We start from the raw sequence: 18,883 nt of genomic DNA on the forward strand, positions 1-18,883 counted from the left end.
AAAACAAAAAACATGGATAATGAACAATAATAGTTCTCTTTTAACCTAAGTAAACTTTGATCAATAGAAAGGAAAAAAAAAACCTTCTGGACTACTTTGCCTTCTTAATTTTTATCTTAAAAGAAAAATTAAAAAAAAAAAAAAAGAGGCTAGAGGCGGTATTAAAATTTTGTTCTATTTTTCTTCAAGCAGATAGATAACCCCCTTTGTTCTGTTTACATATAGAACTCAAATTCACCATGCAAAGAATAAAGGAAACAATAATGAACTCCAAAAAATCAGAGGTTATTTGACATAGAACTATTTCTTCTCAGTCTTCATCTAATCTAGAGAGAGGTCTTCAACTTAATCTCTAGAAATGGAGAAAAGAGAGCTCTGCTTCTGTGTAAATATGCAAATCGATAACTTCGGTAGCCAAATAAGAGTTAAATGTTTTAGATAAATTTATCAAAATCACTTACATTTTATCTATATTACCATTCACACTCTACTACTATATAAATATTTATCATTCAACATTTGTATCTTACCTTAAAATGCTTTAAAAAACGCTCTGCCTTTAATTTTTACGGTTAATTGTTATATAGATGAATTAAAGTAATTATAGTTACAAAATAACCTTAACATTCCTGAATAACATTGAATAAACTTTTTTAAAGTAAAAATAAATAGAGAACCAAATTTATAAACTAAATGAGAGATATTTAAAAAATTTATTTTCAAAAGTAATGGTATTAATTTAGCTACTGTTAAGATAAAATTTAACTCTGTACTTTTAAGGCGTTAAAAGCAAAATACTAATTTTTGATAAATTTCCCAATTTTTTTTATCAAAGACTTAAATTAAACTCTCTTTTGTGCGTCTCTTTGGGATGGAGACATGCTGCTGCATTGAGTCGATAATGACAAATTGACAACTGAGTAGTAAAAGAACCAACATATGACTGACTAAACGCATTCAAATGGCTGGAATCAGATTAAAAATCATGAGATTACACCTTACCCATCAGAAACCCCAGTTTTATCATCATCAGATTTAACATACATGGAGCTAAAAACAAATTCTGGCAACCAGAAATTCACAACATTCTGGACTATACTTCAATTCATTGTTTACTAGTTCACTTGGGAGCATATCTGTGTCAAAATTTGCATTCGCCTTCTGTGACTGCGATAAGATCCTAAGCAAACTATACTTGAACCAGAAAGTTGACAAAGAAAGAATACTTCTAACTAATTTGAGTGATCATTTAACAGAACGCATAAAGACACCTGTAGCCAGTATACTATTGCCATTAATCAGGTGTGACAAAAAAAAATGCAACTACTTATTCTTCAAGGATGGGTGATCAATCTAATCCCTTGCAAAATGATGAAGCTCATTACCTCACAACGACATAATTATTCCTAACAAATCAAGCCTCCAGGATTCAACTCAAAATAAGCACTTCCTGGAACATGGAGAAGCAAGATAGGTAGAAAGATAGCCAAGTATCCACCACCATTGCTAAAATCGCCTTAATATTGCAATATTTGCCTGTTATCATTTTTGTGATATCACCTAGTACCTGTAGTGAGGAGGCTTGTAGGGCCCCTCAACTGGAATGCTAATGTACTCGGCCTGGGATGGCGAGAGCTTGGTTAGCTTGGCTCCTAGCTTGCCAAGGTGGAGAGCAGCAACCTTCTCATCCAGATGCTTGGGCAGTACGTACACCTTCTTTTCATACTTGCCACTATTCCTCTCCTTCCACAACTCTAGCTGAGCAATCACCTGGACAAGTTTGTTTTTCATTTCATCAGTATAGCGAAGAATATAGATCATTACAAATTTTTTGACCAAACTGAGATTCCTATTAAAACATAATATTCAAATATGTTAGTTCTCAAAACAAATACTGACATCTAGCTAGAAGGCTGCCCAAAAGTTGCTAAGCAAGCCAGTAGTAAAACACAGACCCATTTAGCAATTTCCTGTAACTCATTGAATTTACTTAAAAGGAAAGTGAGTTATTACTTGCAATATAAGACAAAGAATGAAACAGTGATTTAGTCTTACTCGCCAAACAAAGAGGGATTTCCATCTATCATATAAACTGCTTTCTAGATTAGTGATTCACTATGCAGATTATGAGCTGTAAATCCTACATGAAAAAAGTTTCACCTAGACAACAATTTTTGTTTGAGAACTAACCTATTGGGCATTACATTTTTGGTGAGAATGTCAATTTGTTTGGTCAAGAACTCAACCATTAGTCGATACCAAGAAAAAACTAGACAGTAATGAGGTTCACAGATAAAACTAAAGCACAATTGCAACGAAGAGGAAAGAACAGTTACCTGGTTGGTGAAGGAACAGGACATGACAAAGCTAGGGTGGCCGGTGGCACAGCCAAGGTTCATCAGACGGCCCTCAGCAAGAACAATAATGCCGGAGTTGGTCTCAGGGAAGACCCAGCGGTCAGTCTGGGGCTTGATGGTGATGCGCTTGACACCTGGGTAGGTCTCCAACCCAAGCATATCGATCTCATTGTCAAAGTGCCCTATGTTGCAAACAATGGCATTGTTTTTCATCTTCCTCATGTGGTCCACCATGATGATGTCCTTGTTTCCAGTGGTGGTCACGAAGATGTCCGCCTCCGAAACAACATCCTCCAGGGTGAGAACCTGGATGCCCTCCATCAGAGCCTGGAGAGCACAGATGGGGTCAATCTCGGTAATGATAACCCGAGCTCCAGCCTGCTTCAAGGCAGCAGCACAGCCCTTGCCGACATCTCCATAACCACAGACCACAGCGACCTTGCCCGCGATCATCACATCAGTGGCCCTCATGAGACCATCTGGGAGAGAGTGGCGGCATCCGTAAAGATTGTCAAACTGCTCGAATTCAATAATACAGCAAGAAAGGTAGATGTTAGGCATTTTACATTTTCAAGAGAAGTATAAAAGATTCCACACCCCTTCATTTCCATGACGTTACAGTTCACACCCTTTCTTTCCGGTATTTACATTTTGAGTCCTAAATCTTGGGCTCTGTTCTCATGGCTAGAACAAAGATTTTTCAAATATACCCACTTCATATCTCTTTAAATAGACTCATCCTAACAAAGATATAAGAAGGTATTTTTCAAAAAATCAGTTTGACTCTGTCGAAATATTCTAGGAATGTATTTTAAATCAGTGATATTTTTCAAGAGAAAAGTCCTAAAACATGGCGTATAGGGATAGAAATGTAGAAACTGGAAAGAGAGATGGTGTGAATCATAAATTCATAAGAAAAGAAATGCGTGAAATGTAATCTTCCCTAAAAATTAAGAAGACAATATGCACCTGAGAACCGAACTAATTCCAGATCAGGATCGAAGCCGCCAAAAGAAACAACAAATCAAAAAGATCGATGTGAAAAATAAGAACCAAACCTTGCTCTTGGTGACCGAATCGTTGACGTTGATAGCCGGGAACAGCAGAGTCCCACTCATCTGCATCTGATACAACCTCTTCACCCCGGTCGTCGTCTCCTCCGACACCCCAACCAACCTCTCCTTCATCTTCCTGTACTTCTTCGGATCCGCCTTGAGCCCATCCCTGATCAACCCCAAGACAATCTTGAACTCAGCGTTGTCCGTGCTCTCCGGATCCGGCACCTTCCCCGTCTTCTCATATTCCTCCTCGGCCTTCACCCCCTCGTGGATCAGCAGCGTGGCGTCGCCGCCGTCATCAACGATGAGGTCAGGCCCGCCTCCGACGCCCCACTCGAGGCAGCGCTCGGTGCACCACCAATACTCAGCGAGGGTCTCCCCCTTCCATGCGAAGACAGCGGCGGAGTCGCGGGCGATGGCAGCGGCGGCGTGGTCCTGGGTGGAGAAGATGTTGCAGCTGCACCAGCGGACCTCGGCGCCGAGGGCAGTGAGGGTCTCGATGAGGACGGCGGTCTGGATCGTCATGTGCAGGGATCCGGAGATGCGAGCGCCCTTGAAGGGTTGAGAAGGTCCGAACTCAGAGCGGCACGACATGAGACCCGGCATCTCGACCTCGGCGAGCTCGATCTCGAGCCGGCCGAAGTCGGCCTGGGAGAGGTCCTTCACCTTGTACTCGCGACCAGAGGAGGTCTTCTCGACGACGAGCGCCATGGATTGGTTGCTTGGTTTTCTTGGTTGGGATCGAGAGGAGGAAGAAGAGGGCGCGAGAGGCAGAGGAGTGAAGGATGCAGTGGGGTTTATAGGGTGGGAGGAGGGAAGGATGACCGTTGGATGTGGGGATTTGGGTGGCGTATGATTTGGATAAGAGGTGGAGCGGGTGTAGTTAAGATTTTATTTTGACTTAAGTTTATATTTTGCGTACAACTTTTGTGGTAATTATTTCATATTTTACAATCAACACCTCCTCACAAGGTTGAAAGGTCGGCGTTGGTTAATTATACAGAAAGAGAGAAAACATCACAAAACGAAGAAGTTTGAGCTCGTCGATGAGAGGAGGAAGAAACTCGTAAAACCAAGGTAAATAGGGGCTAAAATCTTGCCAAGATGTCTAATGGTGGGAGGCGAACGTGCCCAAATTCGGTATCCATTGCAAGAGAATGAAAGGGCGAAGCTTCTCGCATAAATGGGTGATTGACTCAAAGTCGTCGGCTAACAAATTTCTTCGATGAAGGTAAAAATAGTATAGCTAGATAAATTATGATTTACTAAATAAAAATCATATTGATTATAAAGAGAGCTTGAGGATTAACCTGCGGATTGGATTGGGGGTTGGTTTAGTCCATCCGGTGGTGCACGACCATCGTCAGATTCTTTGCGAGAAGAGGGTGAAGAAAATATGATAATGAAGCAAATAAGAACATAGATAAGATAGTTTAGAATTTATAGGAATAGGGGCGACATGGAGTAAGTGGAGTCTAAACTCTACTTTGGCGAGGTGGGATTCCCTCTACCTCTCGTAATAGATTCGGAGAGGAGGAGCGAGGCGGGCGGGCGCTGAGAGAGAGAGAGAGAGAGAGAGAGAGAGAGAGAGAGAGAGAGAGAGAGAGAGAGAGAGAGAGAGAGAGAGAGAGAGAGAGAGAGAGAGAGAGAGAGGGAGGGGGGAGGGAAAAATATTCATCTAACCTTCATCAATTATTGGTGACTATATACTAATAAAGAGGGTGTTTTTTTTTTCTTACTCTTTCTTTCGAAGAAGATTGTGAATATATTATCAAAGAGGTATCATCCAATGATCAAGGCATTATTCCTGAGAGAGTAGAAAGTTTCAAAATCATTCATCATCTCTACCATTGCAGTTTACTTATTGCTCTAATATAACCATGTTGTGTATTAAATTACACAAGACATAACTTCAGATAACAAGCTTGTTAGGAACTCTAAATTAAATATCTCTTTACATCTATTTATAAAACAAAATTTACAAAGAAAAGAAAAATCTTATATGTTCTCCATGACATAGCCTAAAGCATCCTTGTAGTTCTCCCATAGATTAAGAATCAACTTTCCGATCACCTCCGCCGCACCTTCAAACACATCTGGAAAGATTTCAGCCAACTCTTCGACCCCGATCCTCGTCTTCTCCGCAAGCTCTACGATCGCGGTCGACACCAGTTCATATGATCCTGCGACAGAACTAGTAAGAAGCTCGAAAAAGCTTGCGATGACCGAGGTAATGGCGTCGATAATAAGCTGAAGAAGGTAATCTGCGACTGCTCGGAGAAGGTCGGCCGCGTGCTCGAGCACGCCGTTGAGGGCTTGGCCGGGAACTCTGAGAAGCTGGATGAAGGCTACTGTGACAAGTGCTGCACCTCGTACAAGTGTGAAGATTGCTAGCTCTATGAACGAGCTCAAGGAGCAGAATACTAGCTTTAGCAATACAGCTGCCATGTATTATTAGAGCTAATGCTGCAATTGTGTAGATGTGTTCATAGTTTTGTGGAAGGAGAAGGATGTAACTTAGAAGGGAAGAAGAAGAAGAAGTTATCTGGAAGCTTGTTGTGAAGTCTAAGGTTGAACAAAGTCATGGCGTGCAAGCGTGTAGAAAGTCACATAGAAGTTGCCATTGGACCATAACTTGGGTCTTACGGTTCTTAAACAAAATTTTGTTCATATTCTAGACGATATAGAGAAAGTTATATTTTTACCCCCCTTTTTTCTTTGAATCAAATATATACTCCATTGATATTCTTTTTAAGACCTTGCCCTCAAACCTAAGCCCTAAATGTAAATGAGTACTTATTGTCGTTAATACTAGAGTTAGCCTAGATTTGATTCGAATCACCGAAATGGATACAACTAATCCAATTAATCTTTAATAAACATTCAGAAAATAGACGAATACAATCAATCAATACAGTTGATACGTATTAATATCCAAAATACAAGGCGTAAGTAATAATTTGTTTTACATACCATATAAATGTTTTATAGCATATTAGGTTAATTACACCTATACCTTCGGAAATATCGCCTATTTTCATATAGACAACCACAATTTATTTATTTATTTTTAATATTTTAACCTATTAATTGTTTAATATCTCTCTATCTTTCTGACAGCATAAATAAAAAAATTAAATAACAAATTTACCCTAAAATTCTCTTTATATCTTTCCTTCAAATAAGATAGTTCATAAACATGGGCAATTAGGAGGTTTTATATATATGCGGGGTTAAAATGTAGTGAAAAAATAAATGGAGTCAATGTAAAAATGATAAATAATAAAGAATAAGATCAGCGGTAAGAATATTCTACTGGTTGAATTGTTTCAAGAATAAGAACTCGGAATATTCTACTATCTCATTACGTTTGCAATGATCGATTCGTGATTGACGCAAAGCGCATGAGGACATGAATTATGAACTGATCGATTCAAAACTTTGACTGGATTCTGGTAATACTTTACAAGTCAATGAAACTTCTGTCTAAAAGTCAACTCCTTGTTGATGGAAGCTAGACAAGAAGAAAACTCCTTATGATGTCACTTGTATAAATATTCTATAATTTTTAATGATTTAAACGCAGACTATAAAATTTTATTAGTATTAAGCAAAGTTCTATATCAATGTAAGATAAATAATAATAATAATAAAATAATATTCATCATGTTCTTGCGAATGTATTTCTAATCTCATCTTATTTATCTAGATGATAATCAGATATTATAGTTCTTAATCTAGGATTCGATGAGAGTTTTTTATATCAATAGTTTGACAATTTCTTCTTAATGTATGTCTTTCGTTATCACTAATTTCAATTTGATAAGCGATAATTAAAATAAAATCTCAGCAATAACTATAAACAATTACATAGCATCTTTAATATGGATAAAAAAAGATTGATCAATGGGGAGGAAGTATGAATAAGTAGTTGAAATTAAAACTAAAGAGCAATAAATTTGGAGCTTGATCATAGTGTTATAAGAACTGTTATTTGTATCCTCTTGTAGTTATAACTTATACCCAACTATTTAACAAACATTTAATTCTTGTACAAAAGGAATAAAAATACTCTTTTCCATTTTATAACATCTAGCTGGAAAATAGGTTTGCTTGTGAAAATTAAGTCTTATGTTTCTTTTATCTAAATCCTTCTCATTTTTACACTTTAGATATTGCAAATATTTAAGAAAGAGATAATACAAAGAGCAAAAATATCAAAAATTTGACATCTTTTAACAGACAAACACCTTAATCACACACTGTTATTAATTTCAGAATTCAAATTAATTTAAAATTAATAATTAAATAAATTTAAAATTTTAAAAGTTTCCTAATGGCTAATGAGTTGAATGTTTTAAAGGGTTACAAGAGGTAATAAATTCAAGATACCTCTAAACACTTATATATACCCTATATATATCCCTTTGGATATGAAAACTATATCACAAAATTTCAATCAAATAAAAAGCTTTTAACCACTTCTCTCTCTCAGTAAATGTTTCTAATAAAATCGAAGGAGTATATTTTTCAAAAGAGAAATGTAGAAGGGCTATGCAAATCGACGACGTGCTAATATTATTTACAATTATACTTCGGAGAAAAGATAGGCAAGAAAATCCTATAGAGGACATCACTTTTCTTTAGAGTAGCTATACTTCGGTATGCCTCACATGTCAGGTTCCTTTATATATTTGTTCTTTACACTATTTTTAATTTTTCATTTTTAACACAAAAACTAGACTTAATCGATATTTAAATTATAAAATTAATTAAATTTTACATTTATCTTAAAAAACAAAAAGATTTAGCGTTTGGTCTTAAAACCATCTTTAATTTGAATTCTATTTTAATAATTGTAACTGCTAATTTTATTACTAAGTTAGTATTTGTAACATATATTGATGATCCTAAATAGATTAGAATCTATAAAACTGAAGTTGAAAACTAATTAGATAAGAAAACTAAAATATTAAGATGAGGTAGAGGATGTGAGTATACTTCATCTAATATAACTCTTTTCTATCAAGAATATGGTATCATCCATGAAGTGATAGCTCTTTATTCTCCATAATTAAATGGTGTATACGTAGTAGAACATAAAACTAAAACTCTAATCGATATGATAAATATCATGATCATAAGTTCTGGTCTTTGGGTTGAGCACTTCCTACAGCTTGTTTTATACTACATAGAGTACCTTTTAGTAAAAGAAAGAGCTTCTTCTTTAAATTTTTTTCAAAGTGTGGGGGTGTTTATCAAAAGTTTGTATACCAGATCCTAAACATAGGATTTAAAAGTATAGATGCAATCTTTATAGGATATGTAAAAAATAGTAATGCAAATTTTAAATAACTCTATCTTCAAATCTAGAGATGCTATTTTCTTTGAAGACATATTCTCTTTTAAAAATACTCTTTCCTAGTCGAAATGTAGCTTCTACTTCTTATGTTTCTCCAATATTTGATTATGAACTTGATATAAGAAAAAGTACAAAAAACGAGTAGAAAAAGACTTTGGAGATGATTTTTATGTCTATTAATAGATGGGAATCCAACTTCTTATTTTGAAGCCGTGTCTTCTTTGTAAGCTTTTTTTTTTGGAAAGAAGCAATTAATAATGAGATAAAGTCAATAATAGAAAGAAAACATGGATTTTGATAGATTTACCCTCGGAACTAACTATAGGATGTAAACGTATATTTAAAAAAAAAAACTTAATTTTAATAATACAATAGATAGATATAAGGCAATGTTAGTAACTAAAGGATATTATCAAAAGAAAGGAATAGATTATTTTAACACATATGCTCTAGTTAGTAGCTTCACTACTCTTGGAATTTGTTATGAACCTCCGATTCATAATAGTTCTAAACTCAATAAATCTTGTAACTTCTGAAGAGATCTGCGAATAATCTAACCGACGGATTCTTCTAAATTTTGGATATATAGTCGCTCTTGGAGAGAGCTTTACAACGAACTCAAGATCATAAGATTTGGATGGTTAGATCCCAAGATATCATCCAAACAATAGCTGATGGTCAATTAGATCCTAGTTTAATAGCCCTCCAATGACTAGATAGATGCTAAATTTAATTTTTCGTGTGAAGGGGGAGAAGTTGTTGTAGAAGAGTGAGATTAGAAGCTGGAATAGCCAACCAAAGACTTAGGCAATGGAAGAAAGGGGGTGGAAGAGGGCGTCAATGGCTAGAAATAAATTGAGAGAGAGAGATAAAATGCCAAAGCCAATTTAATTATCCAAGATAAAATCCAATTAGAGTTTTCTCTGCATATTTATAGAGGCTCACCCTAAGGACTTATCAACCGAGTTAAACAACTCTAACAAACCCTAACAAAACCCACACTTTTGCCGCGATGCATTCGAACGCGCTCAATCGCGTCCAAACGCAGAATTTTCATTCTTTGTCGATGCAAACGTATGTAAAGTTTGAATAATCGTGTTCGAACAGCCCGATTCCGCCCGAACGCACAATTTGCGTTCTCTGTTTCTACAAACGTGTATAGGTGTTTGCATCCCCGTTTGAACGCGGTCCCTGTGTTCAAATGTGCTCCCACAAAAATATTTTTATTGCATCTAACAAATTCAACTAGATAAATAGGCCCAACCCAATGAAACCAATGTCGTGAGTGGAGCTAATATAAATCGAATCGTATCATAATCTTAATAGCTTTAGCCTAAACATTAATACAAAAAGAAGGGTGTAATATATATATATAAACTTATAATATATTCATTTGGTTGGATTGTATCAATGATAACTATAAGAAGTTTAAGAATCTTGAATATTTTAAAATCTCATTACAATGATCAATTAGTGGTTGATAAAAATTGGAAGGACATGAACTCTAAACTAATGGATTCAAAATTTTGACTTGATTCTGATAAAATTTTACAAGTCCTTTGTTTTTCATTAAAACAAATGTTTTTTTGTTTAATTTTCTTTTCATTTTACAAGTCTATGTGATTCATCTGAAGTCTTAGTAAAAACTTGGTGTACAAAAAACTAATAAAACCTATCTAAAGTCTTAGTCAATTCCTTGTTGATGGAAGCTAAACAGGAAGAAAACTTTGAGCTCCGGCCATTTTAATACTTATGATATGCAATAATGGAGATAGTGATTAATCAATATGGTAATATTATGGCATTAAATTAACAACTTTGATCAAAGAAATGAGTGATGATAGGTATGAAACCCTGCAAGGAATTGTCAATTGTTTGAATGCAATAAGGTACAAGGGGCTTTTACAATTTAATTACATTTAATTTTTTAATTTAGTATATAAAATTTAGTGCAAATATTTTTTAACAGTCAATGTACCTTTATTATAATAAAATACACATTATAGTCTAGTATTATAATTAAAAATAAATAACCAGTGCATATCATGTTTTAATAATAAGTACAGAGCTTGAGCATACTGTTATAATCTATGTCACTTGACTCTCTTGTAATTCTAATATATATACAACTATCTAACAAACATTTAATTCTTATAAAAAAGGATCAAAATTATTTTTTAATTTTATTACAACTAGTTGGGAAAGAATAATTTTTTTGTTCTTTTGTGTGAAAATTCTCCAGAGTCTTATGTTTCTTTCATTTGAAATTGAAATTAATTTAAAAAATCTTACTGTTGTATATAGAATTGCAACTGGACTAAGTGACACAAATAAAACTTTAAAAGGACACTTTAAAATTTAACTAACCACATGAGTATAACTTATTATTATTATTATTATTATTATATCTAGAAAGAGAGAGATATTTAGTACAAGATTATGAATGGGAATTAAATAATGATAAATTAGAGAAAGGAAATATAATAGTCAATTAATGAAATTGACAGGGAAATGAGGAGACTAAGCCTTTAAAATTATATATCTAGAAGCCTCATCTCCTCAAACAACACATAATATGGCATTTTTAAAATCCTCTTCAGTTGACTAGCCGTTGGAGCTACGTCAATATTACTTTATTATTATTTACATTCTGCACTTTGGACCTTCACAGATAGATCTTTGTAATTTGGGCTTAAAAAAGACTAATATTATCTAATGGCATAAAAAGAAAGATATTATTCTTTTAGGTTAAATATATTTTATCCTATATTTTGCAAATGCCTACTATTTTAATCTTCGCCTCATATATTTTTGTTATCTAAAATTTGATCGGCATTATTTTAGATGCATTAAAAAAGATAAAATAAATACGGGCTTAACCATAAGGGATAATAATTATCTCATGCGATAAAATACATTTTATCACATGTACTTGTACAAAAAATCACTTTACTTCTCTATACTTTAAAAAGCCTCGAATAAATCCTTTATACTTATGACTGAAGTGAGACTATTAATTTTTCTGTTAAATTTAACTAAGTACCATGGCTATTTTAATAATTTGCTGCATTATATCAAAATTTGTATGTCTTCTCTAATAAAAACAATAAGGGTATTTTAGTCATTTTAATATTATTAAGTTAAATTTAACTAAAAAAATTAATTATTAAGACAAATACATTTAATGCTTTCGCATATCTATCTATCTGGTCAACAATAGAGAGTGGTCGGCATTAAAAAATATAAATAAGAGGAGTTTATTATAATATAATCAAATAGTAAGGTGTTATTTGTAATCTCTGTAGTTTTAAAATTTTAAAATAGTCTTATGCTATAAATACACCAAGCCCTCTTACTGAGCCCGGCGACTTTTGAGCTTGGATTTTCTAGACTTCACCTTCCCAAATTGCCACTCCCACTTTGTTCTATTTTCCTCTCTCTGCCCTCCCTCGACATGGCCGGGAAGACCATGCACGCCTTCCAATACAAGAGCTATGGCGGCGGCGCTGCGTCCCTTGAGGTATACTTAACCATTTCTATGTGCCCTTTTTTCTTTAACTTCTTATCTTTTTTCCTTAAAGAAAGAGACTAAGGAGTGGTGATTTCTGATAAAAATGGGTTCTTTTCAATTGGGTGGGTAATGATTTTAGGGAGTTGTCTGGTAAACATATTAGTGACTTCTAGTGTTTCTATGCTTGGGTAGTTTTCTTGATACCCCTCAAGAAAGTGCTACTTTGCAGTCCATCCTTGAAAGTGAGAGTTGGATAGTTGATAGTTCTTCTTCCATCTTGGCAATTTTCATAATTGTGGAGTTTCAATGGGGTAAGAATGTAAATATTGGAGTTGTTATAAGATATGAGAATAGTTCGATCGTTGACCCGTATATATTAAGTTTGAAGTCAGAATAATAAACTAGCCACTGTGAATTATTGATGCGTAAAAGAAAGCATGTGGCTTTCAGGATAAGTTTCTCTAGTTGTTAGATCTTGTCTTTGATCTCCAAAACTTGCTAAATTTTCTTATTGTGTAATATGTCATTATCTTGGAGGAAAGACCCAAATTTTGGTGAGTTGACATAATCACTGGATCAATCATTCCTAAACTAGACTAGAACTTTAGGTAGATGTTGCACATTAAAACTGGCAAATATAAGTTTGATTCCAATTTTTAATTCCTGTTGTAATTTTCCTTCTATTATAGTTACTTCTGAAAAGAATCGTAAAGCATTTATTTTGCTGACTTTTCAATTTCTCATCTACATTATCTTTCTGCTTACTGTAGTATGTTGAGATTCCAATTCCTTCACCCAAGAATGATGAGGTCCTAATAAAAGTAGAGGCAGCCAGTATTAATCCAGCTGACTGGAAAATTCAGAGTGGAATTCTACGTCCATTTTTGCCTCCTAAGTTTCCATTTATACCAGGTAAAAGTCCACTTCCATCCTAAATCGAATCATTGATTTTAGATTGTGGTTATGGTACTGTGAGAGATGAAAATATGAATTGTTTTAAAGAATATGCTTTAATATATAGCTCTATACTATTCTTCAATGATTAAATTGCCTCTTTACAAATGGTTATTAAATATTTAAATGTCTCTGAGGTTGCGTAATGCACACTATCAGTTCAATTCATATATTTTAAGTTATTCTTATTGAATTGCTTCGTAGGCTTCTGTTAGGAGTCTTCTAAGAAAAAACGTGAGGCAGTCGCAATGGCTGAGGGTCAGCTGATACATTTTTCTTATAGCGGATCTAGAAGGCGTTTTGGCCTGTATCGAGTGCTATGGTGGATAAAGGCTCACGGTGGCGGGCTAAAGGCCAGCCCAAACAGAGGCCTAGTCCAAACATATTTCTAAAAGGCTAAAATCTATTAGGAACCAGTTCATTCAATTCAATCAAATTCTATGAAACTGGTCTAACATATTCCGAAAAGGACAAAATTCCTATTGATGCCCTAAATCCCAAACCATGAGCGCAAGAAAGAAAAGATGAGACTAGCTTGAAGTTTATGTTGCTTTTTTTTTTAAACTAGTCATGTTGCCTTTTAGGGTGATGTTGCTCTAGACTTGCTTAATTATTAGTTTTATGTCTTTTTTCTATTAGATTATATGGAATTTAGATAACTTAGGAAAAGTAATTTTATATCATATTTTTTAGACCCTTCCTTTGGAACATGTCACCCGCTAGGGTGCTCGCCATGCGCTGTGAAACCCCTTGGTTGCTACATACCCACACACTTCTTAGAACATGTCATGATGATGTTCATTCATGTTGTTTTGGACTACATCATGCCATTAAATGTGAACAGTACAATATAGATAAGTTCTTGATATTCTTAAGTCTTTAGTCTCTTTTCAGTTTACAATAAGAAGGCTTTTCTCTCAAGATAATGTAGAGACTAGAGAATGATTTGGAACAAAGAAATGCTTCAACCATGGAAACATCTCTATATTTGAATTCAAATAATTCACCTTCTAAGTCTTATAAAGTAGGCATAGAGCATAATATCACCATGGTGAAACAAAATGTGGACTACTGGACTAAATTCTCCAGATGCAGCAGTCAATGAAACAACAAAGAAGTATTAAGTACAGTAACTGTTCTGGAAGTTGAATTGCTTGAATAATAGGGGATATTGGTTTTTCTTTTCTTTCCAAGTTGTATACATGGCAATTTCCCTACCAGTAAACATAAGCATTAAACATCTGAGTGGATACAAATTGAATTCTTTTCTACTGGTTTAGGCATCATTCTAAATATATTTCGTATTTTTGCACTGAACTGACAACACTGTTAAATTTGATAAGCTGTTCTTTCTGTACTGCTTTTAGGTTAAAAGGATTCTTTTCTTTTTCATTAGTATGTGATTCTTCATCTAGTAAAAAGCTCTGACCTGCTCAACCACAGAGAGATCTTCACATCTTGTAAAAGGATAATACACTGAATTTCAGTGGATTAGAACATCAGATTTGACATGGTGTTAGAGAAATAACCTAAGTTGTAAAGCGGCCAGGCCTATAAGTTATTTAATGTCAAAATCTTCACCCATTTAATTCCAATCCCATGATTTTGGCATATGAAAAATCTCAAGCCTAGAGTGAGTGGGAAGTATAAAATATTGATCTCACCATTATCTAATTGGTTTTCCTTTAAAAAAAAATCAGTTAATCAGAAGCTTCATTCTCTCTGTCTTGACCCATTGGCATAAGAAGTAATATTGAATGTAATTGATATAGTTGTTAGGCAAATATTAAATTCAAAAAAATATTTAATTTCCTTCAGTATTCTGCTGCTATCCTAGAATAAAAATAGTTTAATTTGCACATATAATATAAAACGATAACCTTCCTATTCCTAGTGGTATAGACTTTTGATTGCTCAAGACTTGGCAAAGAGAGGGAAAAAAATGTCGGGCTCTAGAAGAAAAAGTTTCTAAGATAAAAACAATCAAATAGGAGGAAGACAAAATAAAAGCACAAAGCAAGCAATCATGAGACACGCATTTTTACATGGAAAAACTCCTATCGATCAAGGGATAACTACCACTAATCTACTATAATCATAGATACAAGATATACTTAACACCCATTCTATCGTTCGACACTCACGACTAATGGTTGATTTCTTCTTGCTTGTTAGACCTCGCGACAGACTGCTCCATATGTACTAGATCACTAATTCCACTAGAATCCACGAAGTTGAAAAGACCACGTCTGAATACTCCTTTGAAATGTTGACATAGATGGACAAGTGTAGAACCTCTGAAATCTTCATGTAATAACTCTGGTGATGATGTTGATCTTAGACAAAATAAGCTTTCGTCTCCTCAATAAAGCTCATAAGGTTTTGATGTAGAAAGAGATTTCCAAAGACTTACAAATGAAATAGCCTTCATTTTAATTTTATAGGCGATCAAACCCTATTTCAATCGGAGTAGGAAGTCCCAAAATCTCCTTCAAATCTTTCCAAAGACAGGTCCAACACTTTCCAGTAGTTTGTGGTGTTCGAACAGCTCCTCAAGCATTTGAACTCCTAAGGGAAAGTCATTAGGAATTTTTAGGTCCACTTGAACGGACTTCAAACGTTCAACATTATTGCTCTCTAAAAAATCCGTTCAATAAATGTTCAAATGAAACTTTTTTATGTAAGTCCATTTGAACAGATTTGAGAGCATTCAAATTTTGGATCCGTTTCAACATCTTTGAACACTCTTTGAAGTTTGAACACTTTTTCCAAAAATGTCTGAAACTCTTTCTTTTGACTTCTAGCTTTAACCTACTCTTATGATAACTTGTGCCTTGCTTCTAGCACACTTTTTCTATGATTAGTTACTACAAAAAATGTGTTTTGTTCACAAATTTCGAGCTATAAAAGAACTACAGTTACAGAGAGGATGAAAGATCTTATACTTGAACTCATTTTTCTGCGTAGTGTGATGCAATTTGGTCTGCCTAGATGAGACTTTCATTCTGGCGTCAAATTGGAATGTGAGTTTGTGTAAATATGTGGTTAACATCTACCATTATTGTAAGACTTAGTCCTCACATGTTTCTTATTAATGAATATGTTTATTGAGACCTCCAGTGACATCATACAACCAGTATAGAGCCGGTCCTTTTCTTTCCTTGTTGCACATAATCCTGGATGGAAGTATGAGAAATTAAGTTTCCTTCCAACTTCTGTTAAACAGTAACGGATATCACTGGAGAGATTGTCGAGATTGGCTCAGGTGTGAATTCATTTAAAGCAGGTGACAAGGTTTTATGCAAGCTAAAATTTTGGGTAAGTTCTCAGAAACTCCTGTTCTCCATTATTTGAGCTGAAGGAATGCTGTACACTTGATGAGGTGTTAGATGTAATAACCTAACCACCCAAGTAATTTAGTCAGCTCAAAACTCAAAAATAATGTTTTATAGTGTTTATATGCTTGAGAAGCTGTAACCTTTCTGTTCATTTGATACATTTGTGAAATTAACTAAATGCATTTTGATACTTTCTTTTAGATGCTTACATAATATAATGTGTAATAAAAGGAATGAGTTTATTGGTCAAATGCCCTACCAGGATGTTTCATCTACATGGATCGAATAGTTGATCCTCGTGGAATACAAACAAACAGATGCAAGGAAAGAAAAGCACAAAACCACAACAATGCTAGATTTAGAGTAGGAGACAGTGGGCACTGACATGTGCGAATATGAATACTGAACCAATAGGTAGGTATGTGAATTGGGAACAAGCATTTGGCTATTTTGTAGAACATTTGATTTACCTATAAAATAATTTGGATCCTTTTTTACAATACAACTAGCAAATCAAAATTTGTATATTCTAATGATAGGTACATACTTTTTTTGTGGTTTATTGTCTTGAAGCATAGCCAAATCTACTAAATGTTGGTACATATGATCATTTGATTGGATTAGTAATTGTTTTTATTAAGATTTAGCATACTAGTGCTAATATACACTTAGTACTAGGAAAGAGACCTTCAGAGCATATGGAATTTGTGTAATAGGTAGTTTAAAAGTCTCAAACCACTATCAATTGAATGGGTCATATTGGAAGCTTTGTCCAACTTTGACTCTCTAGTATACTAATACAAACAGATTAATAGTACATCTCTCTCTCTCTCTCTCTGCACGTGTGTGCAGGTATACAGATATCAGAGCACGTGCAAAGATTGGAATTGCATGCATTTAAAATTTTGTTATTTTGATAACTAATTACAGATAATGTGTACATCATCTGATTCTCCTCATGTTCTCAATTGTAACACATTTAATCTCAGAAAGGATGCGGACTTGCTGAATATGCTGTGGCTCCTGTAAGTTTCACGGTCCACAGGCCACCCGAAGTTTCTCCCGTCGAAGCGGCAGGTCTGCCTATAGCTGCTCTCACTGCTCTGCATGCACTGAAGTACATAGGTACTAAGTTTGATGGCACTGGCAAATCTGCCAACATCCTGATCACAGCTGCCTCTGGAGGTGTTGGATCATATGCTGTCCAGCTCGCAAAGCTAGGTAATTTACATGTAACTGCTACATGCGGTGCCCGCAACTTAGAATTGGTTAAGAACTTGGGAGCAGATGAGGTGCTAGATTACAAGACAACTGAAGGTGCAAGCTTGAGAAGTCCATCAGGCAAGCAATATGATTACATCATAAACTGTGCATGTGGAACTGGATGGTCCACTTTTGAGCCGAATCTCAGTGCTGAAGGGAAAGTTATAGACGTAGCTCCAGGCCTACAGAGTTTTCTCACCTCCCTTTTGAATTTGGTGACCTTCTCCAGAAAGAAGTTGGTGCCTATTTCATTGGCACTTGGGAAGGAGGATCTCAAGTTTCTGGTTGAGTTAGTGAAGGAAGGGAAGCTGAAGACGGTGGTGGATTCCAGGCATCCATTTGAGAAGGCAGATGAGGCCTGGGCTAAGAGCATGGATGGCCATGCAAGTGGGAAGGTAATCATAGAGATGTAATATATGCTCAGAAATTGTATTATTGAACATTGTGCTTTAAATATGTTAGATTTTTGTATTGGCAATTTGAGCAAAAAAAAAACCTCTATTTGGATGTATTTAGAATATTTTGGATGAGCATGATTATAAAAGACTTGAAATTATATTTAACACAATTTATAAGAGTTGGGATGAGTTAAAAATATATTCAAGATCATTGGAAAGCTGTTCGAATGATTTTATAATATCTTAGATAGTATGAAGATCGTCTTTGAAGTGTTCAAATAGTATCACGACGGTTATACAGTATGAAAAAAAATCCATGTGTGATGGAACTGTCGCTCTATGTTCAATTCGAACTATTCGAATGCTGAAGCTAGAGAATGACCTATCCAAGTCAATCTCGAGGGTTAATGAGATTGGATTAAACAATTATGAGAAGTAATTTATTATGGGTTTTGGCGAGCAAGAGAAAAATAGTTGTTTTATTCAACGAGTGATTTATAAGTAGTTTTTGTATTTAGGTTTTTGTATTTACACATTATTAGTTGTTGATTTGATCTTAATTAAAAAGATCCATGGTTTACTTAAGTTTGGGGTTTTCCATATAAACTTTGTTTGTGTTTTCTTTGATCTCTATTTTTGGTT

At 34.8% G+C, this 18,883-nt stretch overlaps 2 protein-coding genes across 2 annotated transcripts; one reads left to right on the top strand and one right to left on the bottom strand.

Moving 5' to 3' along the window:
• Positions 1-938: 938 nt before the first annotated feature.
• Positions 939-4,240, bottom strand: LOC140764872 (adenosylhomocysteinase). Its single transcript, XM_073103698.1, has 3 exons — positions 3,416-4,240; positions 2,337-2,873; positions 939-1,770 (listed from the first exon to the last, which is right to left on the bottom strand). Exons 1-3 carry the CDS (start codon positions 4,124-4,126, stop codon positions 1,561-1,563), a joined length of 1,458 nt encoding a protein of 485 aa, XP_072959799.1. The 5' UTR covers positions 4,127-4,240; the 3' UTR covers positions 939-1,560.
• Positions 4,241-12,149: 7,909 nt separating this feature from the next.
• On the top strand, positions 12,150-18,411 carry LOC140767421 (chloroplast envelope quinone oxidoreductase homolog). The gene is made up of 4 exons (XM_073107362.1): positions 12,150-12,297; positions 13,059-13,200; positions 16,469-16,560; positions 17,570-18,411. The coding sequence occupies exons 1-4, from the start codon at positions 12,232-12,234 to the stop codon at positions 18,254-18,256; spliced, it is 987 nt and encodes a 328-aa protein (XP_072963463.1). The 5' UTR covers positions 12,150-12,231; the 3' UTR covers positions 18,257-18,411.
• Positions 18,412-18,883: the final 472 nt, after the last annotated feature.

The sequence above is a fragment of the Typha angustifolia genome, chromosome 1 (assembly GCF_048772165.1).
Source record: "Typha angustifolia cultivar Huaian chromosome 1, ASM4877216v1, whole genome shotgun sequence".
NCBI classification, from domain to species: domain Eukaryota; kingdom Viridiplantae; phylum Streptophyta; class Magnoliopsida; order Poales; family Typhaceae; genus Typha; species Typha angustifolia.

Coding starts and splice junctions, on each gene's coding strand:
- LOC140764872 (XM_073103698.1), bottom strand. CDS start 4,126: ATGGCGCTCGTCGTCGAGAAGACCTCCTCTGGTCGCGAGTACAAGGTG. Junction 2,874..3,415: donor ATTCGGTCACCAAGAGCAAG/GTTTGGTTCTTA, acceptor GAATTCGAGCAG/TTTGACAATCTTTACGGATG. Junction 1,771..2,336: donor CCTGTTCCTTCACCAACCAG/GTAACTGTTCTT, acceptor AAACTTGTCCAG/GTGATTGCTCAGCTAGAGTT.
- LOC140767421 (XM_073107362.1), top strand. CDS start 12,232: ATGGCCGGGAAGACCATGCACGCCTTCCAATACAAGAGCTATGGCGGC. Junction 13,201..16,468: donor TAAGTTTCCATTTATACCAG/GTAAAAGTCCAC, acceptor TCTGTTAAACAG/TAACGGATATCACTGGAGAG. Junction 16,561..17,569: donor TATGCAAGCTAAAATTTTGG/GTAAGTTCTCAG, acceptor ATTTAATCTCAG/AAAGGATGCGGACTTGCTGA.